The 18,597-nt window shown below is 35.6% G+C and overlaps 1 protein-coding gene across 4 annotated transcripts in view; it reads left to right on the top strand.

Moving 5' to 3' along the window:
- DOCK4 (dedicator of cytokinesis 4) overlaps nucleotides 1–18,597 on the top strand; it is a 224,507-nt gene that overhangs the window by 129,256 nt on the left and 76,654 nt on the right. For all 4 annotated transcript variants that reach the window (XM_088054848.1, XM_088054845.1, XM_088054847.1 and 1 more), the window contains exons 14-21: nucleotides 8,812–8,936; nucleotides 10,443–10,605; nucleotides 11,123–11,229; nucleotides 11,793–11,949; nucleotides 17,523–17,620; nucleotides 17,720–17,803; nucleotides 17,902–18,002; nucleotides 18,342–18,423. In XM_088054848.1, the coding sequence (XP_087910974.1) occupies nucleotides 8,812–8,936; nucleotides 10,443–10,605; nucleotides 11,123–11,229; nucleotides 11,793–11,949; nucleotides 17,523–17,620; nucleotides 17,720–17,803; nucleotides 17,902–18,002; nucleotides 18,342–18,423 (917 nt within the window). The remainder of the gene's footprint in view (nucleotides 1–8,811; nucleotides 8,937–10,442; nucleotides 10,606–11,122; nucleotides 11,230–11,792; nucleotides 11,950–17,522; nucleotides 17,621–17,719; nucleotides 17,804–17,901; nucleotides 18,003–18,341; nucleotides 18,424–18,597) is intronic.

Below are 18,597 nucleotides of genomic sequence, written 5' to 3'. Positions count from 1 at the left end.
AGCGCAGAATAAGTAGCAGTGATGCATGGGAAGTGTTTGCAAGGATAGTTACAGCTTGGAAGTTTTTCTTTGATAAACCAGGTAAGGAACACTGGCAAACTAGTAAGTGAATGTGTTAGGTCTGCAAAAACAGTCTTTCAAAATTCTGTTGGAAATATTTTCTTTGTTTTGAAGCTAGACAAAGTCAACAGGTCAAAGTTTTCTGTTGAAAAGAGTTTGCAAGTCTTTTATCCCTCACTTGTCTTACATCTCATTGTAAAAAGGAAGAGAAAAAAGTCACAGAACAATTGGGTATTACATGGTAGATGTACAATCCATTTGAAATTTGAAAGTATTTGTTTGAGAATTCCTTGTGAAGGGCATTTCATTTGCTTAATCAGATGTTTTCTGGTGAGTGTGTCTTAGGACTTGTTGACTGTTTCTGCAGTAAAGCTGAAAATGCAGATAATCTTATATTAAAAAACAAAAGTAAAGTAACTGAGGAAAGTATTAAAAAAATCAGTTTATTCATCTCTGATTTAAATGCCCAAACCTACTTAATCTAATAATAAAAAGGCAGTGGTGTTATCAAAGTGGCCAATGCTCCCAAAATCCTAACATATGCAGAGTTGTTTTAATTAAGTTTCCCATATATAAACAAGAAAATCAGTCATAATACATAAACTAGCTGCTAGTATATAAATAGTAGAAATTGCCTTCAGTTTTTCTGTCCATGCCCTGTAATATACTTAAATACAGACACACGACCTGCCCCAAATAATTTTTTGTCAAGTATCACCCAGAAGATCCCAGTCTCAGAGTTTTTCTTTGTACTGTATCTATTTAAGCACCAAGTAAAAAACGTCTTCTCACTCTTGAGTCATGTGTGTATATTACTCATAAATATGGTGAATGTGTGCCAGATTTGCTTGGTTGTTCTTTGCCTCAGTAATGGAGAAGTGTGCTCTGTGGGGAGAAAGCACTGAACAGACGGCTGACTGGTGGTTGTCACAGTCTTTAAAACTCAAACATGTTCACTGGCAGTTTCAAGCATGTCAATGAGATTTGCCCCCCTTTTTAAAAGTGCTGAATATATTCCCTGATAAGCAGCCAGTCAGTCTTTCAGTATCTTCTAAAATGCAAAACAAGAAGGAAATTGTTTCAGTAATGGGATTTCATTTCCAACAGTGATGAAATTCTTTGTGAAATGCAACATGCCTGACTGTCTTCCTGAGCTGATGTCCTTAAGAATGCCCATCTCTCAGATAACGTCCTTCTGTATTAGAATTTTCACAAATGATCCTAGGTCGCTTAACTTGATTTTTTAAAATTAATTTTAAAATTAAATGTGTAAGAAATCAGGAAGGGAGAACAGAGTTGAATGAAGACATGCTGGTCAAACTAAAGGACGATGGGGAAGTGCAGAAGCAGTGAAAGGAAGAACAGGTATCCTGGGAAGAATACTGGGATACTGCCCAGTTGTGTAGTGATGGGGTCAGGAAGGCCAAGGCAAAGTTAGAGCTGAAATCAGTAAGGAAAAATAAGATCTTCTGTAAGTATTTCAGCCAGAAAAGAGCAGCATACTCCTTGTGATGAACATGACTGGTAAACTGGTCTCAACAGATGAGAAGAAAAGGCTGAGATACTCAACAATATTCAATGTCAGAAACAAATAGCCTGTTTTCACTGTAAGTCTCTCTTCTCAGCCTCTCAAACTGGTGGACCTCAAGGCAGGGACTAAAGGTAGCAATTCAGGAAAACAATAACCACCTGAGGAATCTGAACATACTTAAGTCTGTGACCTGACAAGATGCATCCCAGGGTCCTGAGTAAATTGGCTGATAGAGTTGCCAAGGCACTTCATGATATTTGGAAAGTCATGGCAGTCACATGGAATACTCAGTGACTGTAAAAAAGGAAACATTGCACCAATTTTTTAGAAAGTGTAGGAACACCAACACAGGTTTCCCAGAGATGTAGATGTCCCATCCCTGGCAACATTTAAGGACAGATTAGACATGGCTCTGAGCAATCTACTCTAGTTGAAGATGTCCTGGCTCATTGCATGGAAGTTGGACTGTGAAATCATCAAAGTTCAACTGCCAGAAAGGGATTAGTAAGTGGGAAAGCTTTACTGAACATCCTTAGCCTTCTCCTCAAATTAAAAGTTAAAATCATCATCTGTTTTTTTTGGGTTTTTTTTATGATTCTTCCACTGGCAGTTGCTACGCACCTCTTTTCTCATTCTACGAAGTATTCTATGGATCTTTTCTCTAAAATGTTTTTCATCTGCAAGATTTAATACTATGTTAATACTATGTTGTCTGTGCCACATCCAGAGATTTGCAGTGCCTACTACTGAAATTTTTATAAGAGCTGTTCAAGATATGTTTAGAGTATAAAACATCTCATTAGCTTGTATTTTTCATAGATGTAAATGAACAGAAACTTCCTCTAAACTAAATGATGTTTTTTTTTCTCTTTTGCAATTCATGGTTCTAAAGCACGTACAATTCTGAGCAAGGCTTTCAAAAAAGCAGTTCCAAACAAAAGCTCCTACTGAGTTCTGTACACTTAATTTTAAATTAGTGGCTGTTGTCAGGACAGCAGTAACTATCAGAGATGCTTGTTCAAATACAATCATGCTGTGTTTTGTTACCCTACTAAACAAGCAAATTGAAAGTTATTTTACTAGAAAGCTTTTTGATGATAACTGGCAAAGTAAAGTCTTGTTTCTAACAAAGACACTACCTTTGATCTGCGGCAGCTATCTTTTGCTTGAAACCCTTGTTTCATATTAATATGCTACAAGAGATTCTGCAGCTCTAAATATGTTTGAAATATGAGAAAAGTCTTTTTATATGTGTTGCAGTTGCAACTCACAGCTTTGTCAGTGTAAGTTTAAAAACAATTTTGTGATGGAAGGTCATTGCTTTGATGGTTAGGTGCAAATGTTTCTATAAAAATAGTAGTACAAATGATACATTCATACAAAGCTTCTCCTGACACTTTTACTGATCTGACTTTCTCTTTACCAATGATTACCTGTGTTGTTCTTGTCACCTGAGGTTCAGTGGGAGCAGCTAAGCCTCTCTGACCTGGGGGCAATTTACACGTAGGTCCAGCTTGGGAGCAGCAGGGGACCACTGCTTGTATGCAGGTCCTTGATAGTGATGATGGAGCCTCCAGCCTATGAAGGAAAGGGAGCCTGCAGAGCCATCCCATAATAAAAGTGTGCAATGGACATAATAGGATGCCGAGCACACATTGTCATTTCTGGCCTGCAAATTACTCCTGGCTCTTTTCTCTTTACTGCTTATTTAGTATTTGTAGTTTATAGTTGACAGGTTGAAGAAGGCTGACCCCCATTAACTGTGTCCTCCAGCAGTCTTCTTGTGGGTGTTTTTGTCTTTAATTGGCCTTTCTCTCCTGTTCCTAATATTAGACTTTTGCATGTAATTGATACTGATCAGGTTTCTGTCCCTCACTCCCATTCTACCCTTGTACCATTCATTGCTAGTTGGATTGGAGCCATGAAGCATTTGCTTCTTCATAGGTCAGAATTCTTGAGCTATAATGTACCTGGTAAGAACCTATAGCTGAGGCAAGAAGGATTTGGAGTTTTTTCTTCTCCTAGCCCATGGAGAGTGCTTTCCAGATATTTTTGCCAGATCAAAGCTGCAATGTACTGGCAGGACCACATGAAGAGGCAGGTACTGCCAGTGCTGTGCTGTACACATTTCTATTTAGCAACCCAGACATTTCAATTCAGCACCTTTCACTTACAATTCACATACTAGAGTGGCTGTCCATGCAGAATGTACACTGAAAGCTTGTGCTGCATCAAAAAGTTATGTCTATACACACCACTGCAACTTGACTTTTGTTGTTGTTTAAATCTGTGGAATTTCAGTTTCCATATGGCTTTAACTCTCACTTAATATTAGAAGCTCTCGTAGGAATTTGTCAGCCTACTTTTGGTAAAAAAGTGAAATCATAGAGTGCTGACTAAGAAGTCCCAAAGCATTGAGTTTATTGGGTCACTTCTGTAATTAGGATAGAATATACCCCTTTTCAACACATTCAATTGCATGATTGTCACAAGAACAATCAGCTTCTCTAGATACACTCTTTGATCCTCACAGTTCTGTTTTTTCCAAGAAGCAGCTTATTACTTCCCACCTTCATAGGGACCAACACCAACTTTTTTATTTCTTCTTTGTTGTTTACCATCTCACACCCAATGTACAGCATTGTACATTGTACCTATGTACCTATGCTGTATTCTGTAGGTATGTTTTCAACCAGTAACTAAAATCTGATGTACTGTGCTATTTGAAATGTGCCCTTCCTATTTCTGTGTTGATTCCTCACATTTGGTGAAGTGTAACACTGTAAAAAGTCTCAATATGCATACACCTATAAGATTTATTTGAGTCATGCAGATAGTTTAGCTGAAGATGCCATTTGTACTCACCAAAGCCTACTTCAGAACTCTGATATTCAGCAGGACTTGGCCTTTCAGTGCTACTTATGATAATTTACCACATTAGAGAAAAGAAGTTGATTTAAGCTGCCTGGTGTACTGGTGAAGACAAAGATCCCACAGAAAAATGGTGCATATTCTTATAATCAAACATGTAATTATAGTTGTCATAAATAAAAAGGATCAGTTAAAGGAATATAGATAGATTCAGCAAATTGCTGGTGTTTGAATGCTTTGTGGAGGGTTTGGAATTATTTTATAGGAAGTGGGACCACAAAAGAATGCCCTAACTTAGTTTAAGCAGACAATCTCAAATTTTGGAGTGAGAATTTCTGTTAAGGAATATTAAAAAATAGCATTTTTATGATGAGAAAGTAAAAGTGATTAGGATGTCTCTAGGCCATTATATCAATAGTGAAATAATTTTAAAATTTTGTATCCAAATACAATTTTCTAGGTTTTCATTCTCATTTTTTTCCAGAGTGACATTTACTTGTCAAATCCGTTTTATTTTTTTTACCAGCAGCTGTTTTCTGATTAGAATTTGTGCTTGATATTTCTAAACCTGTTGATTTTTTTGGTTTTATGTACTTATACTCGTGATATGTTTATTCAAATACTGTGCTAAAGATTTGTCAGGAACATGGTGTAAAGTTCTTAACATCTCAGGACTCAGCTGAATGGTGCAAGTTCAATATAGTTGGTTTTCTTATACTTTGGTTGCCAGTAATGATTGTGTTTTAAATCAATAGTGAAATATCTGTGTGCCTCCAGATAGGAACCCTACATTTCTGTAGATATTATAAAATGCCAGATATGCCACATACTTTGAGGAAAGGAGGCTGATGTTGTGTCCACCTGGTACAGGCTGTATACTTGATACATAGTCCAGAGTTTACTTGATTTTTAATTAATTTTCCGGTGTATTTCAGTCTTTCTATTCTTTACCCTTCTGCTTTTCTATTCATTTCCTTATCAAACATTTAAAAGGTTATCAAACATAAAAAGGTTATTCCTTCTATAGCATAAGAGGCTTAGTCTCCTCCTAGATTTAATTTGCCATGCATGATAATGGAAAAAAAAATGGCATTTTCTTTCACTAACATGACCAACATGTCTTGGGTTTCTTCAAGACATTGAAAACAAAGCAGCGTTTCCTGAATAGAGAGAGATCAGGGCAAGATTCACCTGAACTATCTTTTCATGACATTGATTATAAGCTTTGTCAAGGCTCTGTTAGGACAACAGCAGGTAAATATTTGAGAAAGTACATCCTACACCTGTCTTTTTCACTGTGATTTGATTTCTTATGAAAATTAAAAAGGTAGAACACAACAAGTTGGGATTTTTTTAAAAAAAGTCTGTGGAGCCCAAATTACTTCTTCTAAAAATGGTCTCCTATTTTTTTGCAAGTAGAATAGGCTGGTGTGAGTTGGAAGGGATGTTTAAAGATTATTATTTCTGCCCACCCACATGGGCAGGAATGTCTTTCACTAGGTCAGGTTGCTTAAAACCACTTCCAACCTTGAACACTTCTGGTAATAGGGCCTCCCAGTCCACTGTCATTTTCATTTGCAGTTAAATCCCATACAGTTCACTGTATTTAAAAAGGAAAACTTACAGTTTTCACCGAGTTACACCTGGGGTAAGTGATTAAATTTGTGGTGGTTATGGTTATAACCACCATTATTCGGTTATGGTTATGTTTCTGTGAAGATCCCATGGAAAATTGAAATAAATCTGTGCAGATAAATAAAAATAATGTAGCACAAATGCCTGTAGGATTCAAGTTAATTTTTAAAGACATATTGCTGCACCTACAAGTTGTTTGCTCAAATCAACTCTATAACAAAACTGCTTTTTCTGAATTCTGTGTGTTGTCATTTTTTCTCCATGTGAAATACTTGAAAGGGACCAACAGGCAGCACTAACTAGAACCAAGCCCAGTGTATGCATACACTAAGCAAGGACCCAACATGCTGCAAGCTCCTTTGGTAACCATACTATTCTAACTTACAAAATTTTTATAATGAAATAGTACTGCAATGTAGAAATAATTATAATCTAGTAGTTTTAATGGTAGTCTTAATGAGTTTTTAAGTTTTAATTTTGTTACTTGAATGAACTATAAGAGCAGCTTTACAGATTCAGATCAAGGGTCTGTCTAGCTGAGGACCCTTGTTGTAAAGAGACCCTAAGGAAAAGTAAAAGCTGAGTGTGCACATATGCATGTATGGTAATTACCGCCTGATGCTCTCCCAGCCTCCAGCTATTTTCAGCTCTGGGGATTTCCTGAGTCCTTATGACTGTCTGTTTCATATCCTGTAGCTGATCTTTTCTCCACAATTTCTTCATCCTTTCCTTTCATCCTTTTATGTTACATTCATAACATCCTTTGGAAGGCTTTAGGTTTGTGTTTGGGTTTTGTTTTGAGATTCCTTTTGTGTTTGTGTTTTTTTGGTTTTTTTCTTACAAGTCTTGCTGTCCATCACCTGAATAACCTTTTGCTTATTTTAAGCCTTTTTCTCACCAAGAACCAAAGGCTGATCTGGTGGTTACACACACTTACTAGCAATTCAGCTCTTTCACCCTTGGCTTCAGAAACTCTTAAGAGAATACAATCTAGTGTTTGTTCTGTTGATTTTGTCTAGCTGTATTCTAGCCTCTGCCCATGATTGTTTCAGCAGGTAACTGATAATAAAGTAATACAAAAGCAGATTTTCCCCCCTTGTTTATGGGAATGGGTCTTGTGGGATTCATGATATGGTAGTTTCTTCTTTAACTTTTTTTATCATTTAGACTGTGCTTTGGAGGAATCATTCAATTGTTTTGCATCCAGTGATGTAATAATATTATAAAAATATTAGATGACTATAGCAAGATCATTGTTTCTGTTACTTAAAAATCACTGAGAAGTCACGTGCAGTAAAATGCAAGGAATGTGAAACATGAGAGTATTGTGGAAAGTTCAAGCAAATAAAATTCTAGTTGCAAATAAAAATGAAGCTAGAAATTGAAGATATGTTTATTACTTATGTTACATATAGTAGAATTAATTTTACCCACAATACAAGTACACAACCCACAGTTGCCTTCTACATGGCACACCTGTAAATATACTAAACTGTCACACTTTATGTCAGCAGTTCTGGGAGAAAATCTGCTTTATTAAAAGATGATACTACCTTTTCACTAAACTTGCATTTCTCTAGATGAAAACATATATTCTCAATTTCAGTTTCAACAAAATCCAGAAATAAGAATTTTAGAGAATTCTCCTAATTATGATGCTATTCATCCTTCATGTTCTGCCTTTCACAAGGAAAGTCCAGTTGCTACAAAGTAGTTCTGGTAATGTTTGTCAAGAGCTGGATCTGTTTAAACTCTTTAGAAATAGATTCAACGTCTTTAAACAGGATAGGGCTTCCCTATGGCACTTCAGTCACCACCAGTACTCATTTCCCCCTGTTCTGTCCCCACTGCAACCACTCTTTCCTCTCTTCATCAAACTTTGTGTCAGCTGAAACTAAAATAAAATTACTATTGATCTTGTCCCTGTGATCTGTTTATATTCTGACAGACTACTTAGTGTGATACTGCATGAACATGCAAAGAACTTCAGTTTAAATATGCTAGCAGTGCTTGTACATACCATACCATGTGGTACCAATGTAGTGTCTGTATTGGATTTGTAGCTTAAATGTCCTGATGGAGAGTCTAATTTCTCAGAAGCCTTTCCAACAAGTGAAAAATAAGCTAACTTAGCAAACTTTTTCCTCATAAGCTTTGGAACACCCTATTAATGCAAAATATATTGAGATTTTTCAGATTAAAAATTTCTATACAATCTGGGAAAACTGCCCTTCTAATGGAAACAACACCAGCCTCTTGGTTTTTCCTTTTGTAAAATAATACACTTTCTTTTGAGATTAAGTAGAGAAAAGTTGCAATCAGGTAAACAGAGAACTGTAATGATTATAGATGAAAGAAAGTACATTATATTGTCTTAGATTAGAAGAAAAACGGAATTAGGTGGAGCTACACACTAGCTTCAATATATCTAGAGGGGGGAATGTAAAGACCAAACAGATCTAACAGATGAGTAGAAGCCTCTGGAATTTGTGTAGTATGGCAGATAATCTTTGGGTTTTGAGAGGGATGAAGACCTTTTGCTTTTTTTTGGTTTATGAAAACAATTATTGTTCAAAATCCAAAAATACTGATTAATTGTGGGTGTAGCACTATCCTTTGTAAGATAAAATGCAAATCTACTGAAGTACTAGAAGCAAAAAGTAGGCAAGTTGGACTGACTTTTGGACACATTATTTTGTTTGTTTTTTTGATAGGTGAAATGAGGAATGATTTATATATCACTGTAGAAAGAGGAGAATTTGAAAAAGGAGGGAAAAGTGTGGCCAGAAATGTGGAAGTGACAATGCATGTGGTGGACAGCAGTGGTCAAATCTTAAAGGTATCTTTGTTTTGTGCTTTTCCTTGCTGTAGTTAATTTTGTAGTTAATAAAGTTAATAATTGTAGTTAATAAAGACATACTTTCTCAGATGTAAGTCTTCTTTTGTGGCATTGGTTTAAGACTAGAAAAATACTTTGGAAAGGACATGTTTATATTTTTCTGTCTTTAGGTATTCAAAGTGTCTCCACTTTGCTTAAAACGTTTTTAAAATGTCTGTATAAGACATTAATATATGTTTGTTTTATTTCTATGATGAATTACATGATTGGGATAAACATGTAAAATTGCCAACCAAATAACTAAGGATTCCATTAAGATGCTGGAAAATGTTGAAGCAAGACTAAGCTTGGGAGAATTTTGTATTTCCTAAGAATTCTTTTTAGAAATATGCAATTTTTATGTTACACAAAACAACTTGTCTTGATAATTTTGAATTTTGTATCTGATTTTAGTAAATCCTCACTGCAAAAGTAAGCACCATGTATCAGTAAATAAATCAGTAAAAAAAATAAATTAATGTTCCTTCTCATCTTCAAATTTTATTATGTGCTGCTGGTAACGGCTTACAAACAGACAATGGTTTAAATTTTAATTATTAATAGATGACCATATCTCAAAATTCTTCTGTACCAAAACGATTTCTATTCACATTCAAACTTTTCCTCACATATTTTTATATGGTTTTTGCTTTGTTTTGTTTTAAATTTGAAAGTAGTGTTTTCATATGTTCTGCATTATTTCATGGGCTGTGGGGTAACACAATGGAGAAAGTCTACACAAATAACCTGGTACAAATTGCACGTTCGTGTATCTGGAGTGAAATTGTGCATATAGATCCATAGCATGCGATATAGATACATTTTTATATATATGTACACATAAGTGTGTGTGTGTGTATATTAAACAAAAAAAACATATTGAGATTATAATTGCAAAAGCTACACCTTACCTTTCTCATGGAGAATTAATACATATCCCCGAGTTGGGACTTTAGATAAATGCATTTGCCTGCCTTGTTATGGAGAGTTCCCTCATGGGTGTTGTAAAGGCAGCCAACACTTTGCTTCTTCCTGATCACAGAATCCACATTCATTTTCTGATGCTGGGACACACTGTTTGTGCCAGGGTTACAGGCTTTTTTCAGATGACTGAAATCTTGAGCCTGGGTTGCTCTCAGTTCCAGTCTTTGCTGCTGGGTTATAACATTGGCAGGACCATGTTGTGTCATGGGAATCCACAACACGCGTGTTGCTCAAGCCTCCCTGATCACCCAGTTAAATACTTCTATTCTACGTTATGTAAATGATTCTTGCTATTTCTAATTTCAAGTATTAAAAAAAAAAAAGTGCTACTGTTTTTGAGGGTTATAACATACTGAACATTGTACCACATCTGGCATTCATGATGTGAATGTAAACATTAAATAGTCTTCCTTGGAAGAGCCATCCTCGATGACATTTTACCAGTGAGCTAATCTATCTTTAATCATATTTTTACTTCATTAGGATTTTATCTCATTTGGCTCCGGAGAGCCACCAGCCAGCGAATACCATTCTTTTGTGCTTTATCATAACAATTGCCCCAGGTGGGCTGAGCTGCTGAAACTTCCTATTCCCGTGGATAAGTTCAGAGGAGCTCACATCCGCTGTGAATTCCGGCACTGTTCCAGTAAGTGGTGCTCATGACTTCTGCTAGTCCTCCCCGTTACAGCTGTAGTCGGTTTCCATAGCACCTCAGGGAAAAGACAGCTGCATGGACTTTCTCTGTAATGCTTCTTTGTACTTACAAAATTCTAAAATTTTTAAAACATTATTAAACATTTTAGAGATGATTTTGAGGTAAAAATTGCTGACTGGTTCTACATTCTGCATTCCTAGGTATGAGAGGTTTCACAGAGGATAAACTTCTATATATTGCTAAGATTGCATAATTGGTGGCTTACATTATTTGTTGTTAATATATACTAACTTATTTCAGATACTCCCTTCTGGTTTAAAGTGAGATAAAAAGGAACATTACAGAAGACAGTGTACAAATTAGAGCAGCAATTCAAGATAATCTTCGTCTGACTAGCTGCAGCTCCAGTATATTTTCCTATGTTGCATTTTATACTCTTGTGTTGTATAAGCTTATTTTGTCTAAAAAAGTATACTGTTAAGTGCTGCTATTTATATGTGCATTTCAGCAAAAGAAAAGGGTGAGAAGAAGTTGTTTGGCTTTTCTTTCATGCCCCTGATGCAGGAAAATGGGAGGACTCTGCCAGATGGCACCCATGAACTAATTGTACACAAGGTAATTTGAATTAACAGTCATTAGCTGTAATGATTCCACTGGAACCTACTTTGAATGCCCGGAGACATTGAGAAAGTCTGTATTGACTATGAAATGAGTGATACTCTTGTCACCATTAAAATATCCATTGCTGATTGTTTAATATTCACCTTCCTGATATAAACTGCAATTGAATCTAGGTATGTGTTTCAGTGCACTGGTTTTCCTAACTCTTACTGTTATATCACATTGTTTTAAAATGAATTTCACAAAGGTAAGTTATTTTAACTTTGTGGAATTCTCTTTCCACATATATGAGTTGTCACTTTGTTCAGAGTATTTTATATGCTTCCAGATAAAGTTTAGATCTTAACATGAAAATTTGTAGCTATTCATTTAGTGTAAACTGTGCAAATGTGTTAAATTTCAATGTCAATATATTATGCTAAGCTCTAAAACCAAAATTGCAATAGGCATAGTGGAAATTCTTCAGTTTCTGACAGGGAAACAATGATTCATATAGTTTGGAGATCTGGTCAATTGTTTTGTGCAGTACTGTTATTTTTACTGGTCTGTTTTCACAGTGTGAAGAAAATGCAAACCTTCAGGATTCTGGTCGCTACCTCAAACTCCCCTTTTCAAAGGGAATATCCCTAGGAAACAACAGCCAAGCAGTAAAAACCACTAAAGAGTCGTTCTGGATTACATCTTTTCTCTGCTCCACTAAACTCACACAAAATGGTAGGATATGTTGATTATTTTAAACATGATGAGTTTAAATGAGTGTGATATCTAGTCTTTTCCATGCCAAGCAAGTATGGAAGTACTCAAAAATAGCTTATGTTCTATCTATTTTATGAACTGGTTTTCTTCATAATTTTTTTCTATTCAGATGGAAACAAATGGATCATGATAAAACACTGTTTTTAAGTAGTGCAAGAATGCTTTTTAGATGACCGTGATATTGGAATCAAATGCAGCATTTCTGGAATCAACTATCAAAACCCAGCTGCTTTATAAAACCTCTTGATCTGTTTGTTGTAGAGTTTTTATGGAATAATTATTGTCAGCTTTAGGCTGTAGCAGTTTGTTCCTAATTAGGCAAATATTGCTTTCTTTGTTTTTCTTCAATCCAACAAACATTTACTTAAAACAGTCTTGTACACTGGCTATAAGGAGCTGCAGATTTAAATACGTGTGTTTACACTCTCTACCAGTGCTTTGTGTAAAGTTCTTAACCAGTGTTATGTATAAAATTCTCGAGGTTCTTGTTTACCTGCCATAACTGAACTAAACTGTAACTAAAAACTGTGGAGCAGTTTTCCAAAAGTTTCTAAATATTGTGTATTTGCTTGGTAATGTGTTTCTGACCATTCTTCGATATAACCACAATTTTATATTATTACTTTGACCACTCTTGTGTGTGAATATCTGTGACTTTACCCATCCTCTGTGTATGATGATAAAATTGCTAACTATTTGCAAATTGATTATAGATGTTCACCAAAAACTAGAGCAGCTTTTTAAATTGAAATAGTGCTCTTAATTTTCACCCATTAATAGCAAGTGTGCAAAATAGAACGGTGTGCAAACAGTAAGTGGCTTGTTTCCTTGTGCACACCCATTTTGTATTGTCATAGTAATTACCTTAGCAATGAAAGTTACTCAATGAAAGTTTTTCCCAAAGGTAGCTAATAGGAAATCAGAGACTAAGTTTGCTTCAGTTAAAGGCCTTGATTTAGGAAATTACATTAATCTACTGGTACTTAGACCTGCATAAAAGTGCTGCCTGGAATTTAAGTGTCTCACTGATAAATAGTTGCCCTATTGTCTGGGGTTCTAATACTAATTTTTGTTTACACTGCAGGAGTTATTTTGTACTTAATGTGAATAGATGTGTGACATAGGGCATAAAATTTCCTCCTTCTTTTTTTAACCATATTCTGAGTAAAAGGGTGTAGAATATCTGAATAATATTGATCCCCTTTTCAGCTCTGAAAGAGTTAACAATTATTTCAGCAGTACTTCAGAGGGTGGAAATATTTTCAATAGACAGGCTCATATTTTCTCCAAGGATCTTCTTTGGGAAGTTCATCTTGGTGAGTTTCCAAATCCCCATTCTTTTGAACAAAAATTTGCCAAAAATCTATTGCATGCTCAGAAAATGAACATAGAGCAAAGCATGTGGATATTTGGTCATGTGAGCATTACTTCAGTTATCCCTGAGAGAATGTAGCTTATGTATTAAAAAATACAGGATTAAAAAGAGCTGTGTATTTAATTTTTTTAGTAAACATTTGTATTGGTATTTTTGTAAATTGCTGGTTATTTTTTAATTTGTTTTTAAGTTTGGAGATTTTTTCTGAATGTCTCAGAGATTCACCTGTTGTTTACGAACAACAATGTCCAGTTTGAAAATGAATTAAAAATTACTGTGTTGTCTGGCTATGGGGTGGGGAAGGACCCCAAACCCAGACTTGTAAAGGGTGTGACTGAATTAGGCTGCAGCTTTACTTGCTTGCTGGGAAATTTTACTCAGCTGTCATTCTCTCATTGATTGTTCCCACATGCCATCAGCTCTCATGCATATTAAAATTATGGGGACTGGGGGACGGAGGCTGACTCCTAGTTGTTGGGATCCATAATTTCCTTACCCTGGGTACTTTGAAGGGGTTATTAGGATTATTTCCAAACAATTTTTTGGAGACCTTCTAACCAGGGGAGTCTCTTCCTTCATCATGGCTAAGAACACTTCCTTATCTAATCTTTCTGCTGGTTAGTTTTTTCCTTCACTTTTGGTCCTGGATAGTTAATCAGTTAATATTAGCAAAAAGTATACTAGCTTTTATCTATATTATATTCTTAGATGGGTAGTTATTTTTCATTACTCTATAAAACCCTGAAAGAGTGAGAGACTACTCACTCTTTCACTCAGATTTTTCTGCTGAGTTCACTCAGATTGTTTCTGCAAAACAATCTTAGTTTTTGACATATAGTAGAGGTACAAGAAAGTCAGGATCTTTCCAGGAAGTCTGAATATTTTAGCTGTTGGCATCCACTTGTTTCTCAGCACTGATCAGCGCATCCCTGGTCAGCAGCTGTTCAGCAGCAGAGCAACATGCCATACAGCATGGCAGAGGTGTAATCCTTCTAGCTGCATTTAAAAAAAAACCCAAACCAGTGAATTGATAAAACAAAAGCAGCACTGAGCAGCTTTCCGAGTAACCCTAGTTTGGAGGAAGTGCTGGTGACCACAGAAGCAGCCTGTTGGAAGAGACATGCTGACTGCCAGTTCTGAAATTCAGTCTCTTCCTCCTGAAATCATAACAAGTCAATTTCTGATGTCTCAGGACTTACATGAGAGAGAGATGGAAAATCATCCCAAACACTTCCTTAAACTCATGATTCTAAACCTTCTATTAAACTGAGCTCTTTTTATTTAAATTGCATGCTTCAAGAAGGGATGTGTTTTATTTCGTAGGGACAATAGGTCAGGTGTAGTCTATTTTAAATATACAGGCCTTGATTGTTTTGAAGATAATGCATTGGAAATATTTTTATTCTTCAGCAAAATTAATCATCACCAGTAACTTTTTCCCTTTTCCAAAACTATGATTTCCTAGTAGGCCTATTTTGGGGGACAATTTTATATTTTCCTGTCTCTTACTATATGACACACTGCTATCTGTTCCCCTTGTGGGTCACGTGTCAGATTTCCTATTTGTATCACTTATGCTTGGGCTATTCTCTAATGTTATCTTAGAATGTCTTTCCTCCTTAGCACTTTCCTTGAAATAAGTCCTTTGAAGTGAGTGTCTTACATTTGCTTTCTTTTTCTTTTTAAATCCCCAACAAATCCCTAATACCGAGTGTCAACTATTTTTTACAAAGTTCCTCCAGCAAACCTGTAAAGAAGTGTTTTCCCTACTCTGAACTGACAGCTTCAGCTAGTCTTACTACTCGTCAGCTTGAGCTGAGGCTTAAAGTGTAGAAGTACATTTAATTATCCAAAAGACAAATGTAGATCAGTGGATTTGTAAATCTTGTTTCTTAAAAATTCCTGACAGAAAGAATAATAAGACCTATCATTTGTCCTTGATCATTGGGATGTGTTTCCAATGCATGTGTGGGACTCTGTCACTCAGTGCAACTCAAGGATCTCTTTTTTCCATGCCAGCACAGCTTGAAGCAAAACAAAAATGTAACACATAAATGCATCAGAACAATCTGTGTCCATCAAAAGTAATTAAGGCAGTAAAATATTTGTGGAATCTTATGTTGGTTGTTTGCCATTAACACCTATGGCAAAATTTGAATATAGGTGGAATTCATTTAATGTTAATAACGTAAAAATTATTTCTTCATTTATTGCGGGATAGAGGAACTTCCCTGGAGCAAACCAGGAAAGAGATGACACAAAGATGGGTGTTGCACAAGTATTACTTGAGTGTGAGAACAGTCTGTGGTAGAAAGCAGCCAAAAAGATGCTGATCCAAGAGGAAAACTCGCTATTAACTTCTTACCTTAATAACTACTGAGAACACTTCAGAAGCACTGGCTCCTTCTAACAGTGCTGGGCAGTGATCAGCTAGGCTGTAGTTCAGCTTAAACTGATGGAGGGGTTGGATGGTGATTAAGGTTTTCTGCTTCAATCCACTAGGCACTGAGAATTTCTGAACAGCTGGTCAGTGAAGTGTGGCAGTAGTAAACTTGAATATAAAAGGGATTTGGGTTTTATATAATTCAACAGTCAAAAAATGTGTGTAGCTTTTACTGAACACAGCTTGAAAGGAGCTCTGCAGATGTGTCTGAGTTCAGCAAGGAAAAACTGCTGAAAAACCACTCTAAGTTTGCAAAACTATTTTAGGATATTGAATGGTATGGAATAAGAAATTCTCAATCTTATAACAAGGTGGGTTTTTTAGTGCATCTGGGAAGCTGTAACACGTGTTCAAAGACTATAAAATGTAGAACTTACATTTAAGACATGTGGAAGGGCAGATATCTTAATTGGCCCTTCCGTCCATGATGAATTTTACTCAAATATTTGCAAGAAATCATGGATAAAAAAAATCAACATGTAACTAATTCAGATGTGCTGCAAGATTATCAAAGACAAATCATGCCAGAATAAACTTAATCTTTCTTTTCAATTTTTTTTAATTTGTTATCAAGAGGAAATGCAGCAGCTGAATAATGCAGGACATGAGAAAAAATACATATTGGAAATAAGAACTTTCAAACAGGCAAATAAAAGTTAAAATGGAAGTGGAAGGTTGCACTATAATGGAAGGCATTTCCTTCTTGAGCAGATGGAAAATACTACTAGATCTGAAGAAATCTCTGGAATTTATCTCTGCTTTAAAAGACTGGTAGGGTATGGAGATGAGAGTAACTTCACTAAAATCTGAGACAATTTTCTGCATGTTGTTGAAAGGTCTCATCAGTTGGGGACAAAATCATAATATGATATAGCAAAGCACTGTAACTTTGATTTAAATAATAAATAAGAAAGAATAGAAATAGAAAGAATAGAAAATAGATTGAATGTAATGGTAGAAAAGGCAGGATACACCAGTGGAGACTCCTGGGGATTGTTCCACATTCAAGGAGGTTAAATAGTGTTAAACGGGAGAAACGTCATATTGGTGACATAAATATGTCTATCCAAAAGACACTCAAATTCTAGAACACAGATGTTTACAACAGATGTATGAGCTTGCTAATGATGTAGAAAATGATGTCATCTTATCTGTAATGTAGTTATCTTTTTGGTTAAGAAAGCTGAAGGACAAGGAATTAAAACTGGAGGAAGTTTGGACACATTCAGGCATCTTTTATCTCAGAATAGTTCATTTTCCAGAAGAGATTTTTTGCTTGTTAATCAAGTGGGATCTTAGAGGAATTGCCTTTGTTGTCTAAAAACACATAGAAACATGAGTGTTTCAAATGCAATCAAGCTAGTAATTAGGAGATTGTTTCTAGCTTTCAGAGACTAACTCTGGAAAGCATCCTTCAATGGGATGAGAGAGGGCAAAATAATTGCTTTATTTAAGATAGTATCTGAACAAGATTGCATGATAGAGTTGCCACTGGAGACTGATTCTAGTGACCCAGTACCATGTTCTTGTGTTTGTTTCAGTGGAGCAATTGCGGAACGGAATGAAAATGTTTTGTTGGGAAGATGATATTATTACAAATCTAGAGGTGTTTTCTCTTCTTGCCAAATTTTGCTGAATGGACTGTAATAGTAAAATTTGAAATTTGAAATGCTGCTTTGCTTCCAACTTTAATCTTGCACTTTGTTTTTGCAGGAGATATGCTTGACCTTCTGAAGTGGAGAACCCACCCAGACAAAATTGCAGGTTGCCTCTCAAAATTAAAAGAAATTGATGGTTCAGAAATAGTGAAGGTATATACCTTTTTATACTTTTAGATTATATGAGGGAAGTAATGTATTTCCATGTCACAGAACTGTCTTTTTAATAATGCTCTTATTCTCTCCCATCAGTTTCTTCAAGATACACTAGACACTTTATTTGGGATTTTAGATGAAAATTCTCAAAAATATGGATCAAAAGTATTTGATTGCTTGGTAAGTTTCATTTTGTGATCATGCTTAACACTAGCTAAAAGCTAGGTAAAACAAACAAAAAAAGTGTTGAATTTTTTTTCTTTTTCTCTCACATTCAGGTTCACATAATAAATTTGCTGCAGGACAGCAAGTTTCACCACTTTAAGCCAGTAATGGACACTTACATTGAAAGTCATTTTGCAGGAGCACTTGCATACAGGTGAAGTCTGTACTTTTTCTATCTGATTTTCTATCTGACAGCTGTTACTAAACTAAAATAATCAATCATTAGGTTAAGGAAATGGTGTGTGCCTGTTAAAATCATTCTACTGCATATTTAATGCTGGTATTTATTGGCCATTCATCAGAGATGTACAAGGTGCTCTTCAGCAGACTTAAAACTAAGTTTACTATTGAGTATGGTGATCAGTAAAATGTAGTCATATATTTTTTATTTTGCCAGTGTTTCTCATATGACAGCTATTGGTCTGCATTTTATGTGCAAAGTTAACCCTTCTCCCACTTCTGTGCTGTAATAATTTCTGATGTGCTATTATAGAGATCTTATAAAAGTACTGAAGTGGCATATTGATCGAGTCACCGAGGTGGAGCTTCATGATCACATACAGGAAGTACTAAAGGTAATAAAATTTTTGGAGACAGGTGTACATTTGAATGATGTATTCATACAGTACACACTAGTCTAACTTAGGGAATGAAGCAGAATATGTATAAATGATGGAACAGTAGTACTAATTCTAGGAAGCTGCAGACTTCCAGTGCAGTCAGTTTATTCATTATTTTCTTATGTCAGT

Source organism: Pseudopodoces humilis, chromosome 5 (genome assembly GCF_049639895.1).
Source record: "Pseudopodoces humilis isolate 2021_Gansu_Grassland_sample_001 chromosome 5, ASM4963989v1, whole genome shotgun sequence".
Classification (NCBI taxonomy): Eukaryota; Metazoa; Chordata; class Aves; order Passeriformes; family Paridae; genus Pseudopodoces; species Pseudopodoces humilis.
Note: the sequence above shows the minus strand (reverse complement) of the source record. Positions and strands in the feature narration are given on the sequence as shown.